The sequence below is a fragment of the Globicephala melas genome, chromosome 12 (genome assembly GCF_963455315.2).
Source record: "Globicephala melas chromosome 12, mGloMel1.2, whole genome shotgun sequence".
NCBI classification, from domain to species: domain Eukaryota; kingdom Metazoa; phylum Chordata; class Mammalia; order Artiodactyla; family Delphinidae; genus Globicephala; species Globicephala melas.
Genome location: NC_083325.1, coordinates 60,087,835 through 60,108,491, shown reverse-complemented (window position 1 = coordinate 60,108,491; position 20,657 = coordinate 60,087,835). Strand labels below are relative to the sequence as shown.

At 40.5% G+C, this 20,657-nt stretch overlaps 1 protein-coding gene across 4 annotated transcripts in view; it reads left to right on the top strand.

Annotated features, from left to right (window-relative positions):
• RMDN2 (regulator of microtubule dynamics 2) overlaps positions 1 to 20,288 on the top strand; it is a 242,192-nt gene extending 221,904 nt beyond the window's left edge. For all 4 annotated transcript variants that reach the window (XM_060309718.2, XM_060309716.1, XM_060309715.1 and 1 more), the window contains 5 exons: positions 1,646 to 1,744; positions 7,935 to 7,988; positions 8,077 to 8,157; positions 19,636 to 19,685; positions 19,790 to 20,288. In XM_060309718.2, coding sequence (XP_060165701.1) covers positions 1,646 to 1,744; positions 7,935 to 7,988; positions 8,077 to 8,157; positions 19,636 to 19,685; positions 19,790 to 19,895 — 390 coding nt within the window. In that variant the 3' untranslated portion in view covers positions 19,896 to 20,288. The remainder of the gene's footprint in view (positions 1 to 1,645; positions 1,745 to 7,934; positions 7,989 to 8,076; positions 8,158 to 19,635; positions 19,686 to 19,789) is intronic.
• Positions 20,289 to 20,657: the final 369 nt, after the last annotated feature.

Here is a 20,657-nt window from a genome sequence, read left to right as displayed (position 1 = left end):
ATCCTGCATGCCGTGGAGAGGCTAGGCCCGTGAGCCATGGCTGCTGAGCCTGCACATCTGGAGCCTGTGCTCCGCAACGGGAGAGGCCACAACAGTGAGAGGCCTGCGTACCGCAAAAAAAGAAAAAAAAAAAAAGAAAAAAACTATAATGCTAAGTGAAAACAATAAGTCAAAGAAGGAAATAAACAACATATTTTTTTTTTCAAGTTCAAAAAAAGAAAAATAAGCATAGCAATAAATTAACATTATACAGAAAAGCGAGGGAATAATTTGGGGGGATCGTATTTTCTTTGAAGTATAGTTGACTTACAATATTATCTTAGTTTCAGGTGTAGAACGTAGTGAACATAGTTTTTATAGATTATACCCCATTGAAAGTTATAAAATATTGGCTATGTTCCCTGTGCTGTACAGTGTATCCGTGTAGCTTATTTATGTTATATATAGTAGTTTGTACCTCTTTTCTTTTTTTATTGAGCTAAAGTTGATGTACAATATTATGTCAGTTTCAGGTGTACAAGATAGTAATTCACAATTTTTAAAGGTTACACTCCATGTATAGTTATTATAAAATATTGATGGAATAATTTTTTTTAAATAGAGGTTAATGGCTACCTAGACCCCTAGAAGATGGGATTAGGAAGGAAGACACTTGATGGCATTGGGAGAGCATAGTACCCTTTTAAGAATTCATTTCTGAATCTTTTTAAAAAATATTTAATTAATTAATTAATTTGGTTGCACTGGGTCTTAGTTGTGGCCAGCAGGCTCCTTAGTTGCAACTCTCAGGCTCCTCAGTTGTGGCTCACCAGCTTCTTAGTTGTAGCACGTGTGCTCCTTAGTTGCGGCTCGCTGGCTCCTTAGGTGCAGCACCTGGACTCCTTAGTTGTGGCAGGTGGGCTCCTCAGTTGTGGTTCACCAGGTCCTTAGTTGTGGCATGAGAACTCTTAGTTGCGGCATGCATGTGGGATCTAGTTCCCTGACCAGGAATCAAAGCTGGACCCCCTGCATTGGAAGTGTGGAGTCTTAACCACTGTACCACCAGGGAAGTCCCCTGAATCCTTTTAATCTTTTATGTTATATATCTATTATTCATATTTGGGAAAAGTGAAAAAATTTAAAAAGAAAGCAAAAAACAAATGGTAATGTGAGGTTTAATTTTGGTGTTCATCGGGTTTAAAAAAAATTATCCTGAGTTATAAATATTTATACCGGGCCCTCACTGTACACTCCTCGTGGGTTAAGGATCCTCGTTCTGTTTACATTTCTGAGATGCTGCATTCTGGGTCAGGTTGGCAGCATGGAAAAGGTGGCAAGAGAGCAAAGGTAGGGTCTTGTAGCTACTACACCCTGTGCAAAGAAATACTATGCGTCATCTCAGGATCAAGAAGCACATGAACAAAGAGGATCAGCGTTAATCCCCACCCCCACCCCGTTTTTCCCTCATTGGACACAAACCTTATGAGTATTTCAAATTGGTTTGGTAACCAATGCTTTTAGAGCTCACAGTTTGTTAGAATTATGAAAAAAGGAAGGCAAAATATTAATACCATAAAGGTGATATCTCACACTCATCTAACTGGGGAGAGATTATTCATTCAAAAGGTGAACAACTTTCTAAGAGTGATTTGCTCTATATTTGCAGGTCTCAAAACTGAGCTGGATTGAGAAAAAAATGGCTGCTACTCTGTTTGGGAAAATACCATCTGCAACTGTACAAGAAGCTTTGCAAAATTTCCTTAAGGTACATTTTGTCTATCCATTATTTCAGTGTCAAACTGGCTCCTATCTGCACCAGGCTCTCCTACTCTTGCTGTCAAGGAAATCTTTCTCTTCTCCATTTGTTGATTTCTAACTGTAAGCCCAGATTGAGTCCTCATTTTGGCATGTCCAAACTACTTCTTAGATCATAGTTATGCCCTAGGTCCTGGGTGTGGCAGCCCTTACTGCCAAATCCAGTGTAGCTTTCCAGGTCGTGTGAATATGTGCAAAAGCGTTCATGCCCTGATTATTAGACTTGGTCCTAAATACTCCTCATTATCCTAATATAGAACCAGTTTCATCTTAAAGAACTAAGAGTTTCCAAGAAGGGGAGTTATTTAAAAAGTCACTCTATGAATCGCAGACAGTTCTATGGAACATTTGTGGGGCATCAGACCAAACCAGTATTTTCATTCCTGTCTTAAAATGTACAATTGCTATGCTGATAAAACTCTAAATAGTAATGTGTGTGTATGCGCACATGAAAATGTGTGATACATCCACCCATTTAACCAACTTCCTGTTGGGCTAATCTCTTCATCTTTCTCTGGAACCAATTATGGAATCTTATAGATACTAAGATTTTTTTTCTTTCACCACCTGCCTACTTCAGGTTTGTAACAATGTAGACAAAACCAGGCTCTGATTTTGGTAACTGTCCAACATATTGTACAGGCTAATATTTTTTGTTATATTTTAGGGATTGATTTTGTAGAACTGAGAGAGAGTTTAGAGATCATATAATCTAAGATGGCAAATATGTTGCATTGCACTTCTCTGAACAGTGAAAAAATAAGTATTCTAAAATCAAGCATGAGCCCAATGGAAAAAAGTATGGGAATACAAGTACAAGGGCTGTAGGTTTCTTATTTTTTATTTAGTGTGATCTTTTTTGTTTTATAACAAAACAAGACCTCAGGAATGTAATTTCTTCCAGTGTCACACAATGGCAGGTCAAAAATAGGAGTGCATTATCATCACTTCACCTTTTTTCTACCATTGAGAATTAGTTCTCCCATGTTAAATTTTACAAGAATAGAGATCATGGTGCATTTAAGATAAATGATTTATAAAAGGTGCTATGTTCATTAGCAAAAAATTTATTTGAATTTGAAACCCATTTTTTCATAGTATCAAAGTTATAACTGGAGGGTCAGGTTTTCAGGACACTGCACGAAAGTTCTTAAGGTGCTTATGCACCTGAAGTATTACACAGATAAAAGTAGTAAGAGGCACAATAATGTAGGGTAAGGATTGCAAACTCTAGAACCAGAGCACCTGGTTAAATCCCAGTTCTACTTCTTACTGGCTGATTAACACTGAGCAAGTACTTAATCTCTCTCTCTCTCAATTTAATCAATAACATGGAGGTTATAGTTGTTGTGAAGTTGTTGTGAACAACCCTTCATAGTGTTGTTGTGAAGATTAAATGAGTTAATACAAGCAAATTGCTTAGAGAATGCCCAGCAACTCATAAGTGCTCAATAAAAGCTCACAGAGTTTTAACTTCATTAAAATGTAAATACCTTGGCAGACCATCTTTGCGACCTCCCCATTTAGTTATGACTTAGATTGTCTGAAATGCATTCCATGGTGTTTGTCAAGAGGGCGAGAAGGCATCAGAAATGCTTCTCCCCTTATTTACTGCAACACCTGAGGGTATGAGGAGACTAAGGCGTGGAGGAACTAAGAAATCTAGGACGGAGAGGAGTGGAAAAGGAAGCAGCGCATACCTTGGATCCCACACCCCAAGAGAGTCTGCAACCCCCTGGTCCCAATAGGGAGTCACGTCATTGGAACCCAGACTGTAGAACTTCTGCACCCACTCCATGCCTCCAAAGAGGGTTCACAGGAATGAGTCCCCAGAGCCATCCAGTTCAGTCCTGTAGAGATCAAGAGCACTGGCTTTGGAATCAGACAGTTTGAGACCCGAACCTTTTCCTATATGTGTGACATGGGCATGTTTATTTCTCCCAGTCATAAATTTTTCATCTGTAAAGTAGGCATGCATAATAATACCTACTTTATCTGGTTTTTGTGAAAATTACATAAAATAATGCATGTAATTTTCTTGGCCCAGGATCTAGCACATTAAATGCACTAACTGAAAATAAATGTTGTTATTAGTTTGCTCATATAACAGGTGAAATCTGGTCCTCCACAGTCTCAAAGCATCTAGGGAGGTGGTTTTAGACCAGGAGTCATCTGTGAATCCCCTGCTGGAATTTTTTCAAGCTATAGCATGCTTCCCACCTCATCCAAAATTATGGCATGATTCCCTCGGTCAGTGGTTTTTAACCTTGTCTATACCTTAGAATCATCTGGAGAGCTTTTAAAAACGCCAGCCCAGGCCACAACCCAGACTAATTATTTCAGAATCTCTGACTATATTAAGGTATAGTTTATATACAATCAAATTTACCCATTTTCTGTGTAGTTCAGTGAAATTTGACAGATTGATATCCTCGCATATCCATCTCCATTTCAAGATATAGAACATTTCCGTCGCCCTCAAGAGCTGTCCTTGCCCCTTTGCTGTCAGTTACCCCTGCCTCGTGCCCCAGGCAACCACTGATCTGTTTTCTGTCACTATAGCTTAGTTTTGCCTATTCGAAAATTTCGTATTAATGGAATCTTCGAGTTTGTACTTTGTGTGTGTCTGGCTTCTTTTGCTCAGCATAATGTTTTGAGCTGCAGTCATTCTATTGAGGGTATCTGTAGTTCTTTTTGTTTGCCTAGTAGTGTTCTATCATATGGATATACCACAGTTTGCTCATGCATTTACCTACTGGTGGATGTTTTCATTGTTCCCGGCTTGGGGCTGTTATGAATAAAGCTTCTGTGAACATTCATTTGCAAGCTTTTGTGTAGACATGTTTTAAATCTTCTTGGATAAATACCTAGGAGTGGAATTGTGGGGTCATATGGTAAGGGTTTTTAAAGCTTGATCAGCGTTTTTAAAGTTCTCAAGGTCCTTCATGTGCAGCCCATGGCATGGTTAAGAACCACTGGATCGGTGTGTGTAGTAAGTGACAGGTGGGGCAATGTTGGCTACCCTGATGTCACTCACTGTTTGCAGTCACATGATCCCTGAGTCTTCCTTAGTGGTTCCACCAGCTGCAGAGCTGTCTTCTGTGCCTTGATATGACAGAGGGCTGCTGCACGAGGTTATGAGGTGTTTTAAAAACAAAGCTAATTTATTCAGCAATGTTTATTAAGCACATACCTAGTCCAAATGAAGGGAACACAGAAATGACCAACACAGCTCCAGCCTCCAGGGAACTTGGACAACCAACACGAAGTAAACAGGTACAGTATTCTCTGCCAGGTGTTGTGATAGTGTTATAAGAGCATAGCTAGAAACTGCCCCTTAATCAGAACATTCTGTTGAGTAACACTACCTTCCTTGTTACTCAGCTAAGGCCTTTGGCAAAGGTCAGGATCTGCTCCGTTTTAGGACTTAGGTGTTGTTAGTAACCTGCCTATGTTCCTTTGGACTTTTTTTTTTTTAACCATGAGTACAAAAAGAGATGTTCTGATTTATGATCATTCTGGTTAATTTGACATAAGTGTTAAGGTGTATATGCAGAATTAAAACTCCAACATTAAAGAAATAAGAAGCTGCTGTGTGCATATGTTGGGGCAAGTTATCTATATAGGATTTGTTCAGAACTGGGGCAACTACTGGACATAGAAGGTACAATCGAATAAAGTTTACTCTAGGTCCTTTTTTTTTTCTTCCACTTATATTTAAGTATAATTTGGCATGCAGCACTGTATAAGTTTAAGGTGTACAGCGTAATGATGTGACTTACATACATCACGAAATGATTATCACAGTAAGTTTAGTGAACATCAATCATCTCATGTAGACACAAAATTAAAGAAATAGAAAAAAAATATTTTCCTTGTGATGAGAACACAAGATTTACTGTCTTAGCTTTCATATAACATAAGCAGTGTTAATTATATTGATCCTGTTGCACATTACATCCCTAGTACTATCTATCTTATAACTGGAAGTTATAACTTTTGGCTGCCTTCATCCAATTCCTCTCCCCTCCCAACACCCTCACCCCCACCTCTGGTAACCACAAATCTGATCTCTTTTTCTATGAGTTTGTTTGTTTTTGAAGCATAATTGACTTGCTACACTATGTTAGTTCCTGGTGCACAACATAGTGATTCGATATTTCTATACGTTTCAAAATGATCACCACGTTAAGTCTAGTTACCATCTGTCACCATACAAAGATATTACGTAATTATTAACTATATTCCCCACACCACACATTTCATACCCGTGACTTATTTATTTTGTAAATATACAAAAATTGTATTAGTGTGGCTCGAGAAATGCACTAAGTAAACTCAGAGAGTTACAGTGGAAATAACCGGACAAGTAGAGAGGAAGTGGGAGGACCAGAACCCATCAGCACCATGGATGGCTCTATAGGACTTTCAAGACTCTGGCCAGGACTGGACTTCCTTCAGTCTGTCCGCAGCCTTGCTGTTTCACTAGCAGGTTCTAGGCCAGATCCACACACTGTTCATCTGCTCGGTCTGAAAGAGGTGCACCCAGTCTGGCTTCCCAACCCAAGAGATTTTGTCCTCCTCTTCCTCCCAGGACCCTTCTCTTTGGGGTTCTGTAGAGAGTAAATGGCCTTTACAAGGGATGTGCTCCTGTAAGGTGTTGGAACCCTCCTCAGCACCCTGGGTCTTGCTTTCCCCTCCATTAGTATCCATCCTTAAAATGTACGTATCCTTTGACTCAGCAGCAATTCAACTTCTGGGAATCTCTCCTACACATGTAATCACATGCACACAAGCATATAGGAACAAGTATGTTCGCTGATCATTATTAGTAATAGTGAAAAATAAGTCTAAATGTCTAAGGGAGAACGCTTAATTTAATTATGGTATATGTGTAGTATGAAATGCAGCTCTTAGAAACAATGAGGGAGGTCTTGTATGTGAACACAAAAATGTATCTGCGGTATGTTGTGGGGAAAAAGTTTTGGACCAATATGTAGGAACTGGTCCCATTAAAAAGTTTTTTTTCAAAATTCAGTTCCCTTTGGAGGGGGCGGGTTACTCTGCTTGGTAAAATGTCTGTAGGATGCATTTGTCAAACTGTTGGTAGTGGTTACCCCTGGGGGCTGAGATCGTAATTGAGAATAAGATTCTAACCGAGAAACTTTCACTTTTTAATTTTGGAAATGTCTGGATTGTTAGTGTGTTGTAAAACAAGCATATTTTTATAAATTTTTTAAAGTATCCTTCTTTTGGGTTCTGTGTCCCTCTGTGTTGGGGGCCGGGTCGGGTTGGGAGCTTCCTTGCATAGACCTTTACAACAGCAAAACCTGGCTCCGATGCAAAGATTGACTTAGGTTCTAAGAAGAGCTCTCTAGTAGCAACACCATATACCTGGCGGAATTCTTATTTACGAGAGATAGAGAAAAGGAACTGGTACGTAAGACATTAGTAGATGAGGGGTAAAGTACCTTTATAATACCCACTTATTAAAATCTGCAAGGAGGTCTGCTACTTGGACTAGTTATTTTAAGCATCTGCATTTTCTTTGAAAGAACTTGATGTGATGGACCTCAGTTATTATTCAGCTCATATGGAGTGTGTTGAGATCATAAGAAATCAAATATTAATGTAGTGGAAGATGCTTGCCATGTGATGTCAGTCACGTTCTACTCGTGCTTCCCAAAGAGATTGTAGGGACTTGTCCTGGGGAGAGTGTATCACCAGTTGTTTTGTCCCTGAAAGAAAAAAACACAAAAGATAGAGAAGGGGAAGTGAGGAAGATGGTTATGCAAAGGATGGTTATACCTTTGTTTTGTATAACAAAGGTTATACAAAATCTTAAAGTATCTCATTGCTTTGTAAACTTTATGACCACAATAATAATTCTATTTTAATGGATAAGCTCAAAAGCTATATTTCTACCCAAAGGATACTTGAGCTAATAAAATGATTCACATGTGACACAACCATCCTAAATTCTTAGGGCAATTTGGTTAATTTTGCCCTAAGAATTGTCTGTCTGATTTATTGAAATATATCTGATTTATTGAAATGTCTGATTTATTGAAATATATCTACTTTACTTATTGTTTTAGTATTTCCCTGTTATTCTCTTTTCTGTTTTCTCTGAAAATCAGGTCGAAGAACTACACCCTGGGTTTTCTAAGTCCAATTACATGTTCTTGGCCAAGGTAATGAAGACCACAGTTTTAAGATCACTTTGACTTCATTACACAAAAATGTGATTAAGCTTCACATTGATTATTTTTTCATTTCTAGTGTTATATTGATCTTGAACAAACAGATACTGCTGTGAAGTTCTGTAATATGGCAGTGTTGCTTCCTTGTGTTACCAAAGAGGTAAGTCCATACGGTGACAAGGAGCACCGTTATTTTATTAGTACGATTCCAGCCTCAAATATGAACAACGGGCTTAGATACATCTGGAGGTTTTTGCTATCCTAAAACATATTGACTTGGATTTAACATGTACTATGACGTTTTAAAAATTGCTATAGGGGGCTTCCCTGGTGGCGCAGTGGTTGAGAGTCCACCTGCCGATGCAGGGGACACAGGTTCGTGCCCTGGTCCGGGAAGATCCCACATGCCGTGGAGCGGCTGGGCCCGTGAGCCATGGCCGCTGAGCCTGTGCGTCCGGAGCCTGTGCTCCGCAACGGGAGAGGCCACAACAGTGAGGGGCCCGCGTACTGCAACAAACAAACAAACAAACAAAAAAATTGATATAGGTAACCCTTCCCCAGGAGACCCCTTGTGTCTTTAAGGAGCACACAAATCGTGGGCTAGCAGGTAAAACATTGTGATGCATGTTAGGTGTTACACAGCAGGGAGTGGGAAGGGCCCCACGAGGAAGGATGGAGGGCAGCATGATTCTGGGGAGCTGGTGATTAAACTGGGGTAGGCAGCAAACAAACTAGACGGGCTGCCGCCTTACAGCAGGAAGAGGCTCTGTGCAGTTGCCACTGTCAGTCCCCAGCGCACAGCACGTTGTGGCTGTCGAAGGCCGTGAAGAGGACTAAAAATATGTACTAACATTTTCTTGGTCTTTGAACACCATTAACGTAAAAGAAGGTGTCGCATTGCTTCTTGCCTTTTTCCCGCTAATTCAGAATTCTGGACGTGCTGTAAGTTTTAGGAGTTTCACAGCATTAACAATTCAGTCTGTGTTCCTGTGTACTGGAATTGCGGGAACAAAAGGAAATGAATGAATATTTCCTGCTCCCTTCTCATAGCACATAAACATTATCAGCCTGTGAATCGCAACTGAATAGAAATACCTCAGAAATAAGTACTCCTCCTCTGCTGTTGCAGCAATACAGGCTTCAGCGTTTGTTGTGATCTGGAACATAAACACGTAAGACATGCCCACTGCCCTCTAGGAGCCTGTAGCCTAGAAGGGAACATAAGGTATATATCCAAATAAAGGGAGCTCAGGGTAGAAAGCATGAAGTGCTCAGAGAGGTACCAATCATTGGTTATGGACATATTGAAAAGGGGGAAATTATTTTCACCTGGAAGAGATCAGATAGCATCAGAGGTGGACCTGGAAAGACTTATATAATGTGGAGGTGTGGGCGAAGCACGTCACGGGCGGTGAACAGAAACACAGAGGTGGAGAAGCAAAGGTTTGTTTGCCTGGAGTGGAAGGACTATTCAGGGCAGTCATGGGAAATAAGTCTAGAAAGGGGAAGTGAAACAAGTCTGCGCAGGACCTTCCAGGTTCAGGGATGCCTGTGTCTGTATACAGGGCTCAGCAGCAGCCACCTGCGCAAGGGCCTGGCCTGCTTCTGTGTTTGGGATTTCCTACGGGGTTCATTATCCTTCTAACTCTAATCCCTGGTTGGCTCCATTGGTGAATAGGAAATACGAAACAGCACTCTTTATCTAAAAGACAGTTTGTGTAACTTTTTCAGCAGGAAACAGATTTTGTCCCTCGCGTTGCTTGCTCCGTGTTAGTGGTTGGGACCCTACTGTCTTTTACATCTCTCCTGAACGATGCCAGTTTGGGTTACATGCAGTCCTTTTAAACTGAGTGTCTATGCATTCTTACTAGAATAGGAGATTAGAATACAATATGATAGTGAGGTACCTGGTTTGATATGCAGATGTTTATGCATGACATTCAGCGCTCTCACAGGCGGTCTAATATTGACCAGCTTCAGGGTTTGATCCTTGGTCCCTAAGTCTTCTCTCCCCTTTCCTTCTCCCTACCTGCCAAACCTATCCTCCATGGCTTCAAATACTACGTACCTGCCAGGGGTCCTCAAATTTGCGTCTCTAGACCTCTCCTCTGAGTCTGGACCTGATTATCCAACAGCCTGCTTGACATCTCTGCTTGGATGACTCATAGACATCTCACACTCAACTAGTCATCAGGCCTTTGCATCTGCTCTTCCTTCATCTGCCCCTCTTAGTAAATAGCACCTCCACCCACCCAATTAGAAAAGCTGGGAATGATCCTTGACACATCCTTATCCCTCAGCCCCCAAACCCAGATGTCTACCCAGACACCAAGTTGTCGTAGTTCTTCTTTCTTTTTTTTTAAAAAATTTATTTATTTAAATTTACTTATTTTTGGCTGTGTTGGGTCTTCGTTGCTGCGTGTGGGTTTTGTCTAGTTGCAGCGAGCGGGGGGCTACTCTTTGTTGTGGTGCACGGGCTTCTCATCGCAGTGGCTTCTCTTTTTGCGGAGCACCGGCTCTAGGCGTGCAGGCTTCAGTAGTTGCAGCATGCGGGCTCAGTAATTGTGGCTCAGGGGCTCTAGAGCACAGGCTCAGTAGTTGTGGTGCACGGGCTTAGTTGCTCCGTGGCATGAGGGATCTTCGCGGACCAGGGCTCGAACCTGTGTCCCCTACATTGTCAGGAAGATTCTTAACCACTGCACCACCAAGGAAGCTCTCTCGTAGTTCTTCTAAAACATGCCTTGCGACATCCAACTGCTCGCGCGCTCTCTCTCTCTCTCTCTCTCTCTCTCTCTCTCTCTCCCCACCCACCACTCCAAGCAGGGCACCACCCTCTTTCACCTGAGCTACGATCATGAGAGCCTCCCAACTGGTCTCACAGCTCCTTGCCCCCTGCCCAGTCATTCTTGGCTCCCAATATCAGCCAAAGCCACAGATTAAACATAACCTTCGCATGTCACCTCCCTGCTTGAAAACCTTTTGCTTTTAGGATGAAGTTCAAAATTTTTAGCATGCCCGTCAGGGCTCTGATCTAGCTCCTCCCAATCTCTTAAGCTTCATATGTTCCCCTCTCTCCCCTCCTCTACATTGTGTTCTTTCCCGCCTTGCGCCCTTGGGGCACAGTGTTCCTCCTTTTGGAAACATTCCCCTACAAACCCTCCATTCCCTTCACCAGCTTTATTCCTACTCATCCTTCAAGCCTCACCATCAATGTCATTTCTTCAGGAAAGATTTCCTTGACACTCCCAGGCAAGAAAGTACCTCATACTTTTCCTTCATGCCATTTAGCACAGTTGTGATTATATAGTTATTTGTGTGGTTGGTTCATGAAAGTAGCAACCAGGTGTGTTTCATTCATCACTCTCTTCCTAGTGCCAAATGTACTGCCTGGCGTATAACAAGGACTCAGTAAGTACTGGTAGGAAGACTTAATAAAAGTGCTAATAGTAATAATAAATAGAACCGGTAATAAATGTACCTAAGAAAGCTGAGCAGTGTGGAACTATTTATGTAATAAGCACAACAGCCTTAGCAAATATTTCCCGCATTACTTATTTTTTCCAGTGATTTGTATTCCTAGCAGTTTTTTTTCAAGTGGTGAATGTACTGTCGGGAATATCTCAATTTCTTTTTCAGTTAGAAAATCGAATGAGGCAAGTTATCTATAGTACCCACTCTCTCTGTAAAGGTTTTCCAGGTTGAAGTATATCCCATTAGTGATTTTGCTGACCCACTTGTTTATTTCCAAAATATCTAGCATTGGCACTCATTACAGCGAAGGCAGCCCAGCCATCGGTTTTCTCTCCCTCCTGTGAACTTGCATAACATTTGTGCTTCTTTCTGTGGCACTCGTACCCTCTTCCTGGCATGGCAGTCATTTGTGAACGTGACTTCTGTCCTTATCAAGGAGCTTGGAGCTCATCATACTGCACTTAATATCGGGAATGTCAGCCCTTGGGCCTCTAGAGCCCAGATTCATGCACATAAGCCACTTTACAGTTTCAGAATCTGAAATTACAGTATTTTATTATTCATGTGGACTTTTCTTGACCCTAGATAGGTAGTGTCAGCTCCTGAGAAACATTTCTTCTTTTCAAATTAAAGGGAGTCCTGTGTCTAAGGCAGTGTGAGAATGATCACTGAGTGAAATAACAACAACGCTGGCAGCCTGAAAATTGTTTGCCTGGAGGAAGAGTCCAAGTTATTGACTCAGAGCACACTGAGAAAGCACAAATATAAAAAGCATTGTGTGATATGTTGTGCTACAATGAGGGATGTGCTAATCCGGTAAAGAAAAATACTTTTAAAATTGTTAATAATATTTTGAAGTGACATTAATCACTCTTCTAAGGCAAACAAACTCTTATTGGACAGTAAATACAATGTATCAGAAACAACCACAGGGAGAAGATGCCTCTGGGAGGGCAGAAAGTAAAGAACTTCTTTATATTTAGCAAGTGGTGTAGTTGTCTTTGAAATTACCTGTAGTTTAAGTCCTGGGCTGCATTTCCAACCTGTTCTATAGACTGAGAATCATCACTCTCCTTAGTAACCACTCTTAATAATAAAATCCTAATTTTTTTTTTTTTTTGGCTGCACCACACAGCTTGTGGGTTCTTAGTTCCCCAACCAGGGATCGAACCCAGGGCCCTGGCAGTGAGAATGCCAAGTCCTGACCACCAGACCACCAAGGAATTTCCTAAAATCCTAATTCTACTTTAAATGTTCTATCTTAATTAAGACCTCATATTTGATTACCTTAATTAAGACATCGTGTTTTCAGGTAAGTTTAGAAAGTATAGTTAGTCCACAACTCTTCACCTGTCTTCCTGTTCTAGGGATGCTACAACTCAGAGGGGTGGCTGGATCACTTACCAAAATCCAGCAGGGTTGTCCAGGGTCTCATTTGTTAGAAATTCATATTTGCCTATTTCTTTCTGGTTTAAATGTATATCTTATGCATTAACTCATCTGTGTTCTCCATGCCTGGAGAATTAATTATTCCTATACATTAAAAAACAATTAATAAAGCCATTTCAGAGTGGACAGAGTGGACTTTTCCACTGTCTGAACAGACATTTCGTGAATTCTAGGCAGGCAATGTTACTCTGTTTACACCCTCCTTTTGTCTCCTACCTTCTATTCATCTGCATTCGAAATATATTATTTCTTAAGCTTTCTTCAGTATGTAATGGCCTTAGCTGTATACTTTAAGTTGATCTTAAAAATACCTTAAAGAAATTTCTTAGCCTTCCTTGTAATTAATTTTCTTAAAATAACTGATGATGTAGAATCAGTTTGGGATCAGTTATTTTTAATCAGTATGCAGTCTAGTAAAGTTGATGTTTGATAAATCATTACCCAAATGCTTAGAGCATAATGATTTAATATAAATGAGTCTCTCTCTTATTTATCTCTGTAGCATAGAGCATTGATGTATTTAATCAAAACATAATATTTTCTGACTCTTTCAGATCAAATAAATCTATGTTTTTGAATGTGTGTTTGAGTGAGTGAAAAAAATTACCTTTATTCATTTATCTTGCAAATATGGTGATGCTCTGCCAGAGGCTTGGGATACAGTGAGAAGAAAAACAGATCCTGTCCTTGCCACCATGAATTCTGTAGTCTAGGGGAAAAGGCAGGCACTGAACAAGTAATAGCAATAAAGTGTGATGAGTATAATGGAAATAAAATCACAGAGATTTATGAGAAAATAAAACTGGGACTGCAACCTGGACCGGGGGCTAAGAAAGGCCTTCCTGAGGTTTTGATAGGTAACCTGAGATTCTAAGGAAATTAGAATTTAAACCCAATGGTTTAAATCTTTAAGACTTTCTTGGGTATGGGGGGCTTGTTAAAAATATGGATTCCTGTCCTTCTTCTAGAGAGAGAGAAGCTCTGCGCTGCAGAGCGTGATGACAGCAACCTCACTATCAATGTGACTCACTCAGGTTTCTGTCCGTTGAGTTCTGCTCTGCCGGCTTAGTGCTCAGGCTGTCCCTGAGTAAGAAAACAGAGGAAGGCAGGTGGTAGCTGGGTTCTTGGCATTGCAGCCACAGGAAGTGATGACCTTTGAGGACATGGCTGTGGACTTTACTCAGAAAGAATGGGCCTGCTGGACCCATCTCAGGGGAAGCCGTGCAGAGACATGATGCTAGAAAACACCAGTCATTGGCTCTCCCTTGGGTGTGAGCTCTGAAATCAGATGTGACTTCCCAGTTGGTTCAAGGGGAAGAGCTGAGGTGGGGGAGGGAGAAGATTTCCCCAAGGCCAGCATCTAGGCTGGAAAGTCTTAAAAACTAGGACATAACTTCCCTGCAGAATATCTGCAGGAAGGAGCCATCTAATGTCACGGTAAGTTCGTGAGGGTGAGGTCTGTTTCTCTACATTAGAACTGATCCGCAAGTGGGGTAACTGAGGAATGCAGAACGATCTCATGACTTCAGTTTGAGGTGAAAGTGTGCTGTCTCAGCAGAAAGGTTTGGGTAGTTTGAATCTGGGGAAGAAAGGAGTAACCTGAGCTCACAACCATAGTCTGGGTTCTTACAAGAGGACATTTGCATAAATATGGTCAAACATCAAGTGCTTGAAACATAATGAAGGCCTCAAAATTACTCAGATAACTGTACAGTGGACATGCTGCAAAGGAGAAAACTTCTGTACCTGCAGGAGAGTCACACACCCTGTGAAAGTAACCAGGGGGGCAAAGACTTTAACTAGAGGTTATCAATGAAGGAATGAGCATAAAATTCATATGTAGCGGAATGAATAGATGAATGGATGTGGACAGACCTTTAACAGCCTCTCATCTCCTCAGTAGCAGAGATTTCACACTGGAGAGGAGTTCTCTGAATATAGTGAGAGTGGGGAAATATTCACTCACAGCTCCACATTGACTGAACAAGTGTTAACTCACACTGGAGAGAAGCCCCGTAAATGTAACGAATGTGGGAAACACTTTAGCCAGAGAGCTACCTTTTGTTCACACCAGAGACAAACCCTTTGCAATCATTATGAAAATGCCTCCAGTAATAATTCATCCTTCAAATGACACAAGTGAATCACACTGCAGAGAAGCCATAAGAATATCATCTATGTGGTAAAGCCTTTAGTTGATGCTCTAACCTTAGCCATGAAACAGCATACACTGGAGAGGAACCCTAGAGACGTAATGAATTTGGAGGAACCTTCAGTCCCAGCTCTAACCTTTATAGACACCAGAGAGTTCACGCAGGGGAGAAATGCTGCAGTCTTCAGCCATCTCTCAGGCCTTGGTCTGCACAGAAAACTCAAACAGGAAGGGACACAGCAAGTCTTTACCAGGAGGAGGAAACCATTTGGGAAATACCAGACAATTCATGCTGGAGAAGCAATTCAATGAAATAAACATGGGAAACCCATTACTCATAGAGCAGCACTCCAGGGCACGTGAGGACTTTTACTGTATCAGACACTCTCAGTGTCATGAATGAAATGATCTCACCTTAGTCAGCCTTAAAGTTCTCACACTTGGGAGTTCCTTAAGTCTCAAGTCAATGTAGAAATGCCTTCATCTGGATTTTATATAAGAAAATTCATACTCAGGGGAAAAAAATACTCTATCAAGAAGAACCCTTTAGTACACAATTCAACATATAATTAGACTTCTGCCAAATGACATATTACTGAAAATAATACCATGTAAAGATGTAGAACTGTGATGCATCCTTAGAAAAGTTGAATGCAGATTTTGGTGAGATGTAATAAACAATGTGATAACCCCTCTTCAGTAGATTAATAAGAGTTGTTGATGAAAAATCTAATACATGGGTATTTGCCTTTAAAAAAATCATGAGGGCTTCCCTGGTTGCGCAGTGGTTGAGAGTCTGCCTGCCGATGCAGGGGACACGGGTTCGTGCCCTGGTCCGGGAGGATCCCACACGCTGCGGAGCGGCTGGGCCCGTGAGCCATGGCCGCTGAGCCTGCGCATCTGGAGCCTGTGCTCCGCCAACGGGAGAGGCCACAACAGTAAGAGGCCTGCGTATCGCAAAAAAAAAAAAAAAAAAAAAAAAAATCATGAAACATTATGGTGAGTAATTGAGGCATTTTCCTTTACTGCATCGCTGTTGATCAGCTGATCAGTTTCAGTTTTGTACGCAGCTCTAAACGTATTTACAAGGACTTTGTTTAATCGGAAAATACCTTTTAATGTAACGGAAAAAGCGTAGAATACAAAACATGTGTTCTAATTATTCTATTTGTGTTTAAATATGTACCCACATGGCAAGGGTGAATGGAAACATGGACAAACAAGCACAGTTTATAAGTGATTCAGATATCCCAGGTGATACTGATGCGGGTGGTATACACACCATATTTTATTAAATAGAAATAGAAAGATAAATACAAAGGTTTGGAGTTGAGAAATATGTGAAAAAGCACTGTATCAAGTGTACAATATTGCTGAAATGTTGAGTTCTTGAGAGAGAGAAGAGATGAGAGCCTTGTATACCTTTTTCTTAAAAGCAAGAGAAAACCACTAGAGGGTCTTAAGCAGCAAGTAAAACAATGAGATTTTTAGAAGGGCACAATAGCTACCATGTGGAGATTGACTTGGATGGGAGGAGAGCAAAATTGGAAGTTGGAATACAATTTAGATAACTTCTGCAATGACACAAACATGAGGTGATGACCTGGACCAAGATGATGGCAGCGAGGAGTGAAGAGATGAGGACTGATTCAACAGATTTGTAGGTAGTATTGTCTACAGGACTTGGATATGGAAGATGGAGGACTCAAGAATGACATCTCGGTTTCTGGCATGGGAACCTGACCAGGGCAGGTGGCTGTACCCTTTATGGACACAGGGAATATTGGAGAACCAGATTTGGTAGACAAGGAGAGTTCAGTTTTGGACATTTGGAGTTCGTGAGATTTTCAGATCCATTAAGTGATTGAATATTTGGCATATAAATGTCTGAAACCACAAGTATGGCAGAGATCATCCAGAGAGGTTATATAGTGTGTGAAAAGCAGAGGGCAAAGGATCAACCGTGAGAAACTCCAGTGTAATGGGAGGGAAAGAAACCTACAAATGAGATTGAAGGAAGTGGCCAAAGATGACAGGACTCCAGAATCCAAGGGACGGCAGAAGTGGTCAACTCTGTCAGACACTCTAGGGGAGTCAAGACTGTAATGAGCAGATGAAGTTAATGATGCCTATGTCATTGGTGATCTTAACCCAGACTGTTTCAGTGGAACAGTATAGGAGGCAACAGAGCGCAGAGCACTAGAGATGAGAAAATCCAGTCAGTACGTGCAGACACTGCTCCAATAATTTGATGGGAAAGAGAGGAGAGATGTAAGGTAGAAGTTAAAGCAGTGCTTGAATTGAGAAATAGTTTTGTTTTGGATGGAAAATCTAGGAGCATATTTAAATAGTAACGAGAAAGAGCCAGCAAAGAAGGAAGGGTTCAAGAAAGACTAGAGAGGGGGGAGATAACTGATAAAATTAGGTCACCAGGAAGTCAGAGACGGTGGGATCCAAAGCACATTAAGGTCCTGTCCTTTTGTCACAGGCTAGATAGAGGAATCGATGGGTTTGTAGTGAACCAGGGTAAGTGCCCCAGGGGGGAAAGGGTTTTAGTCTTTGAGTGAGAGTAGGAGGGTGTGGAATCTAAGGTGGGTAGAAAATAAGTCAAGGCAGGAAAAAGCTGATAGAGAACAAGAAGGATAAAATCGCTCCATGAACCTATTGAAGGTTGAAAATTTGATGTATTAAGCGTAATTGGATAAATGACCCCAAAGGATAGGCAGTGTTCAGAGAACAGGATGCCTATTTCAGAGGTGGAGCAGTTTTAGGTCTGACACAGCCCAGGGTGCACTCGCAGGGGTGGTGGGGAAGATGAGGAGACACCCTTCTAAAAGGCTGGGATACACGGGCCGTGGGAACAGTGAAGTCTCCAACAGTGGTGGCAGAACTCGGTGTGGAGACCAAGGCACCAAAGTCATAAAAAATAAAAGTAAAAGGAGAGTGACCAGGAGTTTGTTAACAGCTATAAGAAATGGTCGAGAGCAATTATCCTGTACCACTGGCTCTAACCACTCCCTCATCCTCTTCCCGAGCCCCTCAGAAATATTCTTTTAGCAAATACATTGCTGGTTATGCAGAAATGACTTCAAAACAAGCCTTCTAACAGGGGTTCCAGGGAGCTCTGTCTGGGAAAAAGGGGAGGAGTGTGAGGTTGAGTCAGGGAAGAGAGACTAGAGAAGAGCAGTTTTGGGGTGAGCACTGAAGAGGATTCATGATCTGAAGGGGGTACATTTGGGGCAGTGACAGAGGAAAGCATGACTGGAGGTGCTGCTTTTAGTTGGTGGGGGGTTTCTTAAGCTAAAAGGCACTGCCAGTGTCCTCTATCCATTAAAAATAAATTAATTAAAGACTTAGGTGGAAACCCTGGGAAGGAGGTAAAGTGGGAGGGGTGTGTGTGTGTGTGTGTGTGTGTGTGTGTGTTGGCAGTTGGATTGGGTGGGAGTTGAAGGAATTCTTTGTGGTGCCTGAGGGCAAATATTGCTAAGCCATGATCTTAATTTTAAATCTTTTATTGTAGTTTAAGCATATTCATTTCTTCAGGCATCTAGTTGAAATAAGTCTCTCATCTACATAAGAAATTGGTTCCTAGATTTGGGAAATTGTTACTGAGCTCCGGTGTCTAACCACTTGTTTAACAGGCATTTATTTAGGGTCTTCTAGGTACCAGGCACTGAGCTGGCCCTAGGATTACAAAGATAAACATGAATTATGGCTTTTTATAAGTTCTTTTAAATAATGCATCACTATCATAGATTCATTAACCATATTTTCTTACAACCTTCAAAAATATTGATTTGATAGAAGGTATACTCCTAGTTGATCAGACACTACAGTAGAATCAGTGTGTTAATGTTTATGATTAAACCTATTAAAGAACTTCCAGTTTTTAAAAAAATCTGGCTAACAGCTACTTCCAAAATCTACCTTGTCCAGTTTTCCTCATCTGTTTATTTTAAATGTGTTAACATTCCTTAAATCCTTTCTGATCGATGCTCAGTGTCTGTTAAACACAAAAGCGCATAGGAGTACCTTACCATCTGAATTTGTTTCTACTCTTCCTAACTTCCACACTTGTTTTAAGGAAATAACACATGTGGAGTCCTATAAAACATATTACATGATTTTTAATCTTAAATATAAACTACCTGATAAAGTAGGTAGTTTGGATCTTGTAGTGGAATCTTGTCTGGATCTTACAGAGGAATCTCAGATTTCTTCAAATTCTGCTGCTAGGGCCAGGACCTCTTCCACACGTTACAGTTGAAGAAGAAAACAGTGTTATCATTAACACGCTGGTGGATCCAGTGTGTCAGCTTCTATAGAAGGGGCTCACCTTCCTGTATCCACCACTCCAGACCAGCTGGAGGAAGAGCCTGGAAATCACTCCCCACATCACTTATATTTTCAGAGATCTGACTCATGCCTGGTCCTAAGAAATGCACAGTTTCTTTGTAATGGTCTTTAAAAGAGTATTCCCTCATTCAACAAAAGTCTACTTCAAAGTACCTAGAGTATGAGGTTGAATGTGTGAAATCTTTTTGTGTATTTGTATTTTCTTTATAGGATAAAGATGCACAGAAAGAGGTGAAAAAAATAAACACTTCCTTGAAGAGGTAAATAAAAGAACTTGCTCTTCAACAAATCAGATGTGGTCTACTAAAATTTAAACTAATCAAAGTTGTGCTTTTTATTATCCTTTTTTCTTTTTTGATGTAAGGGTAATGTGCTCAGATATCAAGGCAAAACCACGTTTCTGCAGAAGGCATTCCACTAGTAGCACTACAAAACTAATCATGTTATTTGGAGGAATCTATTTCCTATAATGTCACTACAAAATGATCTTTAAACATGTATGCTTTAAATTTTTCCTATTAAACTATAGTCTTCAGAATAAAATATTTAAGTCAATTCAATAAAATGAACTCAAGTGAGTGTTTTATTGCTGCTTCAGTGGTAACTTTACAAAACAAAACAGTTTCATTAACGTGAATGAAAAATGGAAAAAAAGGCAAAGGACATGAACGAGTTGTTGATAGGAGAGGAAAAACAAAAGGGGAAATATAACTAGTAATTTTAAAAATGTGAAGAAAATTACAATAAGATACTGTTTTACCATCAAATTAGCAAGGATTTCTTTTTTTCTTTAAAGAAACGTTCAGTGCTGGCAATGATGCCATGAGATGGACCATTCTCATACACTGCTGCTGGGAGGGCATTTTGACACAAACATTTGGTAAAGTGTATCTAGAACCTTAAAAATATAAAAACTCTTTAATCTGTAATTTCATTTTATGGAAATAATCTTAAAGAGAGAAAGTACACTTACGCACAAATGTTCATAACAACATTATTTTTTACAGCAAAACACTATGTCCAGCAGTAAGAAAGCAGTTAATCATATTTGAATAAAACTGTAATAGAATATTATTTTGACATTAAAAATAATTTCAAAAATGACATAGGGAAATGCACAGACAATCTTAAGTTCAAGTAGAAGACAAATTAGTATACACACATGATCTCAACTATATGAAAATGTGCGTAGAAAATCATCTATTAGAAATACACTAACCTGGTAGTTGTTC